Source organism: Hylobates moloch, unplaced genomic scaffold (assembly GCF_009828535.3).
Source record: "Hylobates moloch isolate HMO894 unplaced genomic scaffold, HMol_V3 SCAFFOLD_10, whole genome shotgun sequence".
NCBI classification, from domain to species: domain Eukaryota; kingdom Metazoa; phylum Chordata; class Mammalia; order Primates; family Hylobatidae; genus Hylobates; species Hylobates moloch.
In genome coordinates, this window is record NW_026652285.1 from 79114794 (window position 1) to 79127251 (window position 12458).

General features: G+C 38.5%; 1 protein-coding gene across 7 annotated transcripts in view; it reads left to right on the top strand.

The window, feature by feature from the left end:
- Positions 1–12458, top strand: part of ZNF462 (zinc finger protein 462) — a 151961-nt gene that overhangs the window by 117850 nt on the left and 21653 nt on the right. For all 7 annotated transcript variants that reach the window (XM_032164801.2, XM_032164804.2, XM_058445231.1 and 4 more), the window contains one exon: positions 4411–4634. In XM_032164801.2, coding sequence (XP_032020692.1) covers positions 4411–4634 — 224 coding nt within the window. The remainder of the gene's footprint in view (positions 1–4410; positions 4635–12458) is intronic.

The window sequence follows — 12458 nt, forward strand, 5'->3', positions numbered from 1 at the left end:
GTATCTTGCACATCCATAGTGAGCCTTAAAAACTGGCCACAGATTTTAGGGATGAAACACAGTTTTGTCAAATATTTACATTGTAATTTTGGAACCATGTAATCACTGCTATGCGTCTTTAATTGGCATATTAACTTAGTTCTGTTTCCCAATACATAGACAAATGCTGAATTTAACTGAACCTTGCAAGTGGGAGCCTTGGGAACGGAACTAATCTCCCCTAATTTATCTGATCAGTGTCATTTTTCTTGAGAATAAAGTCTACAGTGAGATTGCCAATCTTTAACTTTATTCAGTGAAATTACGTGTTTCCTTTCAACTTCTCGAAATACCTTTGCCTGATAGAATTAGAGGTACCATTTCCAGTTCCTTCTAGCTTGAGGATGGCAGCCTGGCTAACATCAAAACCTCATACTTCCTACCAGGAACTGTTTTGCTTGTGTTTATGTTTGTCTATTTATGGCTATGTTTTGGGATGATTGATATAAAAATAATGTTATTTTCTTCATAGCTTTCTCTAATACTCAGACTTTGTCACTTCTTTGCTTTGGGGCAAAGAAGGGCTCAGTCCTCTAGAGTGGCAATTTGCACGCAAAGTTTTGGTGGAGTGAAGAACTTCCAGTCTCATTGTTTCATGTAGACTTGGCATGTTCTGGGAAGGAAACCCACCTATGTCGTGGTGTGCCTTTCAGGAAGGATTTTTGCTAGATGAATCTGGGCTCTGCGGTGGTGTGGTTTCTCGCCAATTTGAGCAGAAGTGAACCCTCTGTATTGCAGCTGTGCAGAATTTTCCACTGACCTCCATGGAAGCTTGAAAGCATGCTATTCTCAGCTCTTGTTGCACCTTAGTACACATGTGCTTCAATGTGACGTTACTCTCGGGCCCAGCCTCTTCGGTTTTATGTCCTGCTGCAGCACCAAGCATCTTTTGAGTAGGAGGAGATGAGAGACACAATCCATCTTGTAGTTGAACTGGTGAAGTCATAATATTTTTGCAGCCAGTGCTAGAAGCTGAGTCACAATGAGTGTGATTCAGGCCTTGAGTTTTCACCCAAGGTAATTTTGAGAGGTGTGAAGTCAAAAAGACCCACAGTTGTCACTGCCCCCATAGAAAAAGCCCTGAGCACTGAGCTTCTGTAACCAAGGCAGAGCCCAGTCTATACCTGGAACCATTCCAGTTTTTAACTTTTATGTCTTTCATTTGCCTCAAGAATGAATGACCTCATTCAGAAAACACTGTCAGTCATTTGCCCACCTTTTAAAGTCTGTCTTTTTTTATTTTTATCTTGGTCATGTTAACCATGCTTTTAGAAAGGGGAAAAAGCTAACTTTTTTCTAAAATTAATATCTCAGTAAAAACTCACATAATTAAGAGATTTGGTAGACTGGCAATGTCTTAGTTTGGAAGTGGGAAGTTCTAGATTTCAGATTAAGTTCGGCAGGGATTTGACCCTTTCCTCAAATGTAGAAGGTGCTTGAAAGACATTCAGATATAAAGGGTTACCTTAGAAATCTGTAGCTTTTGCATTTTTTAAATATTATGAATGAAAGGCTTATAAGCACACACACATACAGACTGGAGAGTTCTTATCAGGGGTGCAAGAGGAGGGCCCTGGCAGAGATCAGGAGACCTGTGTTCCCAGGTCACAACTTTGTGCTGAACCAGAGGTGTGACTTGGGGAAGTAGCTTAATTGATCAGTTCTCAGTTTCCACATCAACAAAACGAAGAAAATAGAACTGACTTTGCAGGGTGTTAGAGAATAAAAAGTTATGTCAAGGGCAGAACACCTAACGGTGCTTGAACCATAGCGAGCACTTAATAGACTGCAGTGGTGTTCACATGAATAATTACTTGAACTTCAGGGTATTATTCTGACTGTTCATGACTTTGTGTAAAATTCACTTGGATACACATAGTGAAATTGGAAACTGCAAAGAAAACCAACCTAAGTGGTAGAGGAATTGAAAAGGAGACTCATAAAAAAGTTTGAAAGAACTGATTATTAATTGTGGAGAAGTGAAGACTGGAGAGTCACTGAATGACTCTCTTTGAGGCATGTGGGACATCATTATATGAAAAATGATACTGGGCTGTTCTTCATCGCCGCAGAGGTCAACAGAACCAAGGCAGGCAGGACAGGGCAAAGCCAAAGAATGAAAGTAGAAACAGTAGAGATGATAACATATAAATGAGGAACAAAAATGTAGAGAGAGCAAGGGGGATGCAGTCCCAAGGAAGATGTCAGTAAAGTTCATGTCAACACTGCCCTTGAACTCCTAAGGTCTAAAGGCATATCCCCAGCATGGGGGCAGTTCCCCCTGGTTCAGCCTGCATGCGCCATCTCTTGCTGTGGACACTAGCTTGTTCATGGGTTCTATCCATGAGTGCCTTACCCAGCGTAGTTGCAGTTAATGCCTGGCACTTTGCTTAGAGCAGTGATTCTCAACTGAGGTCAATTTTGCCTCCCCAGAGTGTGTTAGTCTCCAGGCATTTTTGGTTGTCACAGCTGGAGAGAAGGGGGTGCTTTTGACACCTAGTGGATAGAGGCCACAGTTATTGCTAAACATCCTACAATGCACAGGCTGGCCCCCCACAGCAAGGAATTATCCTGTCCCAAAATTTCAATAACACTACTTTTTAGAAACCTTGAGTTACAAGAATAGAATATCCTAGCATGAGCTCCTTAAGATTTACTAGTTTATGCCAAAGCATTTTTTTTCTCCGTTTACACCAAACCATACAACTGAATGGTTAGAGGACTTAAACAGTTGCTATTCTAAAAAAATGTGTGGATTACATTATAATCATGTGTTTCTTAGCTGTCTGCTATACTTGGGTTTAAAAATATTTATATTTCTAAATAAGCAACTGATTCTTTGTATAGGGAAAATAACATGCATTAGAGCTCCAGGGAGTATGTTGCAGATACCACCTTCCACGCTTCCTCTGCCCAGCATTTTGCTGGCCGATTAATCGCTGCATTCAATGACTCCCAAGGCAGTGACTGCCCTACAATCAGAGTGTTGTGGTTGAGACTAAGGCATGACATTGGGTGGGGAAAATTCCCTAGGGCCTGCACGCTGGCCAGCAACAAAGGGAGGACTCTAAAGAGTGAGTCGCATCGGTGCACAACGTACCAATGCCCTGGAAACGTTGCTATTCAGTGACTCTGGGAATAAATCATGCTTTCTTGACTTAATAATACATTGCTGTTTCTAAATAATATAAGTATATGTTGTGTGCGTCCATTTGTAAACTTTCTGAGTCTTCTGAAATCCAGACACAGCATGAAAACACATTCTATATTTGATTCTTGCATAAATAGCACAGATTTTAATTTTATCCCAGTTATGGATATCTGGCGTGTGCGCTGATACTCTGGGCAGACTGGTGTGAAATTTAATTTGAGCAGTTAAACACAAGGGTGAGAGAGTGCAAAATAAACAAGCACACGCATTTCCAGCCCTACAGCATTTGGTATGTTAACGGGAAAAGCACCCAAATCCTCTCTCTCTCTTATTTTTTCCATCTGACAATCAGATTACAGACTGTCTAAAAAGGCACAAATCCTCCCTGTCTCCTGCACAACCCCACCTCCCCCGATTGTTGCCTGCAGTCATTTCATTTGTGAGCTCTTCATAGTTGGAGTTTTAGTGAATGAAAGTGTACAGGTTTGCTTTCAGACTTGATATTAGATGAGAAATCCCCTTAGTTTCAAAAGGAGGGAAGAGTCTCTTTGAGAATACCTTAGAAGGGGAAATAAGAATGCAATTGGAAATAGTGAGAAATAATAGATTTACAGTTAAGCAGACCTGGTTTCACATCTCTGCTTTGCCAACTGCAATGTCTATTACCTTTGGAGAGTTACTTAAAGACTCTGTTGCCCATTTGTACTTATTTGTAAAAATGAGAGTAACTCCAGCTTCATAAAGTTGCTGATAGAAAGGTACCAGCACATAGGTGCCTGGTGAATGTCAGTTTCTTTCCCCATTAAAGACATCTGTAAGTCCAGCCTCAGTTACACTTGCTGAGGAAGGAAGGCATGCTAATGGTTGTTGTCAGTAATCATTAATGTTGGTAAAAATTGCAGCTACTTCCATTCCTCCCCCTTAATCACCTCCATTCAGGAATTAGCAAGCACCTACTAGCCCGCCGCACGTCTATATTTGTAGGTCATTCTGGGTATTAAGTACACAAAGAGCTTTTGGTCTTAAAGACACCCACTCATTCCTGAGGAATATGTTGTTTGGGGGTTAGGGGAGGGGCAGTGTGCATGTGTGTCAGTTCAAGGGACCAGATCCATGAGGAGCAGCAAGACTGGGTGAGTTTCTTCTTATATTCCAAAGAAAGAACTTCTGCTTTGCCATCAGTAAAAATTCCCATCTTTCCATTCGATTTGTTTCCACAGAAGAGCGCGTTGTCCCCATTGAAGTTTGCCGGTCCAAACTGTCCAAATACTTGCAGGGAGTAGTTTTCCGCTGTGATAAGTGTACCTTCACCTGCTCCAGTGATGAGAGCCTCCAGCAACATATAGAAAAGCACAATGAACTGAAACCTTACAAATGCCAGCTCTGCTACTATGAGACCAAGCACACGGAGGAACTGGACAGCCACCTTCGGGATGAGCATAAGGTACTTACCAGGACTTCCTGCTCCCACCTCAGCACACTTGTGGGGAGGGGCCAAGGGGGAGACACCACTGCATTTAGTCATGCCCACTGTGTACCAGATGGAGATGTGAACTCAAAGAGCTTTTAAAGTGAGGTCTAGTTTCTTCTATTAGAAACGTAAGGTCATTTTTAAAAATTGCGAAACACGGGTTGGGTGGAAAGGAAATCACCCATAATTCTACCACACCAGTTCAAATGCGGAACATTTCTGGTGTGTTCTCTAGACCCACTTTGATTTGTTTTACATAATTGTGATTATACTATACATAAAACATGATACCTTGCATTTTTTAAAGCTTATTCTAAAAGAAGTATTTTGCTATATTATTTGAAATGTTAATACATTTTAAATCACAAGGTTTGGCAGTTTCTATAAAGGACCAGAGAGTAAATATTTAAGCTTTTGCAGGCCTAAAATGTAGTCTTTGTGGCAGTTAAGAAAGCAGCCATGCTGGAGTTCAAGACCAGCCTGGGCAACATGGCGAAACCCCATCTCTACAAAAAATACAAAAGATTAGCCAAGCATGGCGGTGTGCACCTGTGGTCCCAACTACTTGGGAGGCTGAGGAGGGAGGATCACTTGAGCCTGGGAGGTGGAGGTTGCAGTGAGGTGAGATAGCACCACTGCACTGGAGCATGGGCGACAGAGTGAGACCCCGTCTCAAAAAAGGAAAGAAAACAGCCATTGACAATACATAAATGAGCCAACACGGCTATGTTCCAGTAAAAGTTTATTTACAAAAACAGGCAACAGGCTATGGGCCAACAGTTGCCAACCCCTATTCTGACAGAATTACCTCTGTGTTTCTCAATCGTATAGGTGGTTTCCAATATTTTGTGAACTGCAAAGATTTGTCAAGGCATTACCCAGTATGTCTGAACATTATAAGGATTGTAAAATATATGTTTTGGGGGGAAGGAGACTCGAGAATGAATGCATTAGTACAGGACATAAAATAGAGGATTTGTGAAAAAAAATTCTCTTCCAGAGGTTTGCCAATCAGAGGGTAGAAATCACACGGACGACTTCCTCACTCTGCACAGGGCTCATCTGGCATCTCATGAACTGAGATGATCATTTCTGGTTTTGTGTATTGCCCAGAGTACAGGAGGAGCTATAATTAGTATTTGTTTAATGACAAGAGCCTATCAAAATGCTTTTTAATTAGCTAACGAGTCCAAAATATCTACTGTGTATTTACTGAAGGCACAAGGAGAAGCACTTTTGATATTGTTTGCTTTTTCCTTGCTCTGTATCCTCATGAGTGGAAATATGGCCCTTCTTTTCTGGCCTTACAAACCCGCATTATGAAGAGTTTAGTCTGAATCATCTGCACCCACGGGTTAGAATTGCTCTATGGGGTGTTGAGAGAAAAGGCTGAGCTTTGTCACCTGTCCACAATGGACCAGTTTAATGGTAACTTCTCTGCTTTGGAATGCATTTATTTTCCAATGTGTCTGCCCGAAAAAATGAAGCAAAGAAGAAAAGCCTGAATTACCTCACTTAAAATTTTTCATATCCTTTCTTATTCAAACTTCCTGGGCATTTCTTCCCCAAACTTAAGGGTAAATTACTCATCTTTTTCAAACCAAGCTTTCTATAATTATTCACATGTATCTTATTTACGTAACTACCTCAGACCTTTTTATTACAGTGTTTAAGCCTCCAGGCTGATATTTTCAGACAGAACAAATCAGGAAGAAGATTCTTCTCTAGTTGTTGCACAGTAGCTTGTAAATCACTGGGGAAATCCAGAAAATGTTAGAAACCATAGAACCAGAGGGTTCCTCAGCAGTGGGCGGAAGGCTGAGGCTTTGAGGTATGGATCATGGAAATGAGTTGCTCAGGAACGTAGGGCCCAGTTAAGAGCTTTTGAACCAAAAAGATCTGGGTTTTAATCTTGTCTCCACCATTTACTGTGCATACTTCACCAAGTTACTGAAATTTCTGGGTCTTTTTTCCAATTTGTAAATGGGAATTGTTACACCTTTCTCAGAAGTTTTGTAAGATTAAATGAAGTCCTGTATTTCCCCCACTTTGAGACCCAATACATTCCTTAGAATATTTGTTAATTGAATTGTGTTCAAATATAATAATAGATGTACCTATCATAATGGCAGCTGTGTTCCCAAAGACCTAAAACATATTATAAAATCACTAATTATACTTTGCATCTTAGACAGTCTTTTTTTAAAATTATTTTTCTATTGAGTATTGGGATACAAGTGGTATTTGGTTACATGAGTAATTTCCTTAGTGGTGATTTGTGAGATTTTGGTGCACTCATCACCCCAGCAGTATACACTGCACCCTATTTGTAGTCTTTTATCCCTTGCCCCCCTCCCACCCTTCCTTCCAAGTCCCCAAAGTCCATTGTATTATTCTTAGGCTTTTTTGTCCTGATAGCTTAGCTCCCACATATCAGTGAGAACATAGAATGTTTGGTTTTTCCATCCCTGAGTTACTTCACTTAGAATACTAGTCTCCAATTTCATCCAGGTCGCTGCACATGCCATCAATACATTCCTTTTTATGGCTGAGTAGTATTCCATCAGATATAGATAGATAGATAGATAGATGATAGATAGATAGATAGATAGATAGATAGATAGATAGATAGATAGATAGATAATCACAGTTTCTTTATCCACTCGTTGACTGATGGGCATTTGGGTTGATTCCATGATTTTGCAATTGTGAATTGTGCTGCTGTAAACATGCATGTGTAAGTATCTTTTTCAAATAATGACTTCTCCTCTGGGTAGATACCCAGTAGTGGAATTGCTGGACCAAATGGTAGTTCTACTTTTAGTTCTTTAAGGAATTACCACACTGTTTTCCATAATGGCTGTACTAGTTTATATCCCACCAGCAGTGTAGAAGTGTTCCCTCTTCATTGCATCCATGCGAATATCTACTGGGTTTTTAAAATTTTTTTATTATGGCCATTTTTGCAGAAGTAAGGTGGTATTGCATTGTGGTTTTAAATTTGCATTTCCCTGATCATTAGTGATCCTGAGCATTTTTTCATATGTCTGTTGGCCATTTGTATCTCTTCTTTTGAGAACTGTCTATTCATGTCCTTAGCCCACTTTTTCATGAGATTGTTTTTTTCTTACTGATTTGTTTGATTTCTTTGTAGATTCTGATATTAGTCCTTTGTCAGTTATATAGATTGTGAAGATTTTCTCCCACTCTGTGGGTTGTCTGTTTACTCTGCTAACTATTCTTTCTGCCGTGCAAAAGCTCTTTAGTTTAATTAAGTCCCAACTATTTATCTTTGTATTTATTGCATTTGCTTTTGGGTTCTTGGTCATGAAGTCCTTGCCTAAGCCAGTGTCTAGAAGGGTTTTTCCAATGTTATCTTCTAGAATTTTTATAGTTTCAGGTCTTAGATTTAAGCCCTTAATCCATCTTGAGTTGATTTTTGTATAAAGTGAGAGATGAGGATCCAGTTTCATTCTCCTACATGTGGCTAGCCAGTTATCCGAGCACCGTTTGTTGAAAAGGGTGTCCTTTCCCCACTTCATGTTTTGTTTGCTTTGCCAAAGATCAATTGGCTATAAGTATTGGGTATATTTCTGGGTTCTCTATTCTGTTCCATTGGTATATATGCCTATTTTTATACCAGTACTATGCTGTTTTGTTGAGAAACAGCAGAGTACAGTTTGAAATCAGACAGTGTGATTGTAGTAGCCTGTTTTCACACTACTGATAAAGACGTACCTGAGACTGGGCAATTTACAAAAGAAAGAGATTTAATTGGACTTATAGTTCCAGGTGGCTGGGGAGGCCTCACAATCATGGTGGAGGGCAAGGAGGAGAAAGTCCCGTTTTACATGGATGACAACAGGCAGAAAGAGGAGGAAGACACAAAAGCGGAAACCCCTGGTAAACCATTAGATCTCATGAGACTTATTCACTACCACGAGAACAGTATGGGGGAAACTGCCCCCATGATTCAATTATCTCCCACCAGGCCCCTCCCACAACACATGGGAATTATGGGAGTACAATTCAAGATGAGATTTGGGTGGGGACACAGAGTTGAACCATATTAGTGATGTCTCCAGAGTTATTATTTTTGCTTAGTCTTGCTTTAGCTATCTGGGCTCCTTTTTGGTTCCATTTGAACTTTAGAATTGTTTTTTCTAATTCTGTGAAGAATGATGGTGGTATTTTGATGCAGATTGCATTAAATTTGTAGATTGCTTTTGGCAGTATGGTCATTTTCACTCTACCCATCCATGAGCATGGGATGTGTTTCCATTTGTTTGTGTCGTCTATGATTTCTTTCAGCAGTGTTTTGTAGTTTTCCTTGTAGAGGTCTTTTGCCTCCTTTGTTAGGTATATTCCTAAGTACTTTATTTTTTTGCGGCTATTTTAAAAGGGGTCGAGTTCTTGATTTGATTCTCCACTGGTCGCTGTTGATGTATAGAAGAGCTACTGATTTGTGTACATTAACCTTGTATCTGGAAACATTGCTGAATTCCTTTATCAGTTCTAGGAGATTTCTGGAGGAGTCCTTAGGGTTTTTGAAGTAAATGATCATATTATCAGCAACCAATGGTGGATAACCTTTACCAATTTTGGATAACCTTTATTTCTTTCTCTTGTCTGATTGTTTTGGCAAGGACTTCCAGTACTATGTTGAAGAGGAGTGGTGAGAGTGGGCATCCTTGTCTTGTTCCAGTTCTCAGAGGAACAGCTTTCAACTTTTCCCCATTCAGTATTACGTTGGCTGTGGGTTTGTCATAGGTGGCCTTTATTATATTAAGCTGTGTCCTTTGTATGCCAATTTTGCTGGGAGTTTTAATCATAAAGCAATCCTGGATATTGCCCAATGCTTTTTCTGCATCTATTGAGATGATCATGTGATTTCTGTTTTAAATTCTGTTTATGTGGTGTATCATGTTTATTGACTCGTGTATGTTAAACCATCCCTGCATCCCTGGTATGAAACCCACTTGATCATGGTGAATTATCTTTTTGATCTGTCGTTGAATTTGGTTAGCTAGTATTTTGTTAAGGATTTTAGTGTCTGTGTTCATGAGGGGTATCGGTCTGTAGTTTTCTTTTTTGGTTATGTCCTTTGCTGGCTTTGGTATTAGGGTGATGCTGGCTTCCCAGAATGAATTAGGGAGGGTTCCCTCTTTCTGTATCTTGTGGGATAGTGTCAAAAGGAATGCTACCAATCCTTTGAGTACCAGTTCTGGTAGAATTCTACCGTGAATACATCTGGTCCTGGACTTTTTTGTTGGTAATTTTTAAATTACCATTTCAATCTCACTACTTGTTATTGATCTGTTCAGGGTATCTAATTCTTCCTCATTTAGGCTCGGAGGGTTGTATTTTTCCAGGAATTTATCCATCTCTGCTAGGTTTTCTAGTTTATGTGCGTAAAGGTGTTCATAGTAGCCTTGAATGATCTTTTGTGTTTCTGTGGTGTCAGTTGTAATATCTGCCATTTCATTTCTTAATGAGGTTATTTGGATTTTCTCTCCTTTTCTTGGTTAATCTTGCTAATGGTCTATCAATTTTATCTTTTCAAAGAACCGCTCTTGTTTCATTTATATTTTGTATTGTTTTTTGTTTGCTTGTTTCAATTTCATTTAGTTCTGCTCTGATCTTGGTTATTTCCTTTCTTCTGCTGGGTTTGGGTTTGGTTTGTTCTTGTTTCTCTAGTTCCTGAGGTGTGACCTTAGAATGTCAGTTTGTGATCTTTCAGTCTTTTTGATGTAGGTGTTTAGGGCTATGAACTTTCTTCTTAACACTGCCTTTGCTGTATCCCAGAGGTTTTGATAGGTGATGTCATTATTGTTGTTTGGTTCGAAGAATTATTTAATTTTCATCTTGATTACATTTTTGACCCAATGCTCATTCAGGAGTAGGTTATTTAATTTCTATGTATTTGCATAGTTTTGAAGGTTCCTTTTTGGAGTTGATTTCCGGTTTTATTCCACTCTGGTCTGAGAGACTGCTTGATACAATTTCAATTTTCTTAATTTATTGAGGCTCATTCTATGGCTCATCATAGTCTACCTTGGAGAAAGTTCCCTGCACTGTTGAATAGAATGTGTATTCTGTGGTTGTTGGATGGAATGTTCTGTATGTATCTGTTAAGCCCATTTTTTCCAAGGTATAGTTTAAATCCATTGTTCTTTTGTTGACTTTCTGTCTTGATGACCTGTCTAGTGCTGTTAGTGGAGTATTGAAGTCCTCCACTATTATTGTATTGCTGTCTGTCTCATTTCTTAGTTTAGACACAGTCTTTAATGTAATATTTTCACTATGCCATATTAGATTCTTTAATTGTTTTCTCTTCCTCATGGTTGACCAGCTTATTAAGTCCAATGAGCACCTAATTGAGGCTAAAGAATTGCGACTTTCAGCATGCCTAATGATTCTCATGTTTGTCTCAATTGTTAGCTTTATGAGACTTATGCTTATTACTGAGATAGCAGTACTTTTTTTCTCATTTTCTAATCTTTTTTCCCTACATGATGAGTACAAAATGCAATTTGAATTTTTGAAATAATTCTCCAAACACTGTTTTGTAAGTAAAGATGGCAGTGCTATTGAAACTGAATTTTTGGCTGACAGCCAGTGGAATTACATGCTGGCTAAAAATGGTCATTTGTTGGGGGAAGATACACAAACACCTGATTTCAGGGTTCATGAGAGAGGAACAGGGGTGTCAGTATACAATGTACTAAACAGAATTACGCTGACAATTCAAATATAAAAGTCAAAGACCGTAAGGCTAAAACAAGAAATTAAAGGCATGAGAATTGGAAAGGAAGAAACACAACTTTTTATTTATAGACAATTTGATTTTTATAGGTAGAAAATCCACAGAATCTACAAAAAAAAAAGCTACTAGAACATGAACGAGCTTAGCAAGATTGCAAGATATAAAATCAATATACAAAAATCAATTATGTTTCTGTATACTAGTAATGGACAACCGGAAAATGAAATTTTAAGAAGATCAATTTCATGTACAGTAACATCAAAAAGAATAAAAGTCTTAAGAATACGTTTAACATGAGAACTATACATTGAACTATACACTGAAAACTATAGTTTTCATAGTGTATAGAGAACTATATACTGAACTATACACTGAAAACTATAGTTTTCATAGTGCTGAGAGAAATAAATAAAACTAAATTATTGCAATATATACCATGTTTATTAATTAGGAGACTCAATATTGGTAATTCTTTTCATAATCATATACAGATTCAGCATAATCTCTATCAAAATCCCAGTAGGCTTTTTGGGGGTAAAAAGTGACAAACTGGCCCTAAAATTTATATGGAAATACAAATGACCTATAGAATAGCCTAGTGTGGAGAAACAACAAAATCAGAGGATTCACTCATCTTGATTTCAAAACTCACTGTAAATTGACATAAGATAGATGCATAGATCAGTAGTGCAGAAGCAAAAGTCAAGAAATAAACCCTTATATATGTGGTCAGTTGATTTTCATAAAAGGTGTTAAGGTAATAGGGAAAGGATGATTTTTTTTTAAATGGTGCTGAAACAATTGGATTTGTCTATGCAAATTATGACCCTAGACCTTTACAGCACTTTCTACACACACACAAAAAAAACAATCAAAATGGACCATAAGCTTAAATATGTGAGCTAAAACTATAAAACTTTTAGAAGAATAATAGAAGATTTTATCATCGTGGGTTAGGGAAAAAAATTTTATGTATGATGCAAAAGTTATGGACAACTGAAAGAAAAAAGAAGACACCATTAAGAAAATGA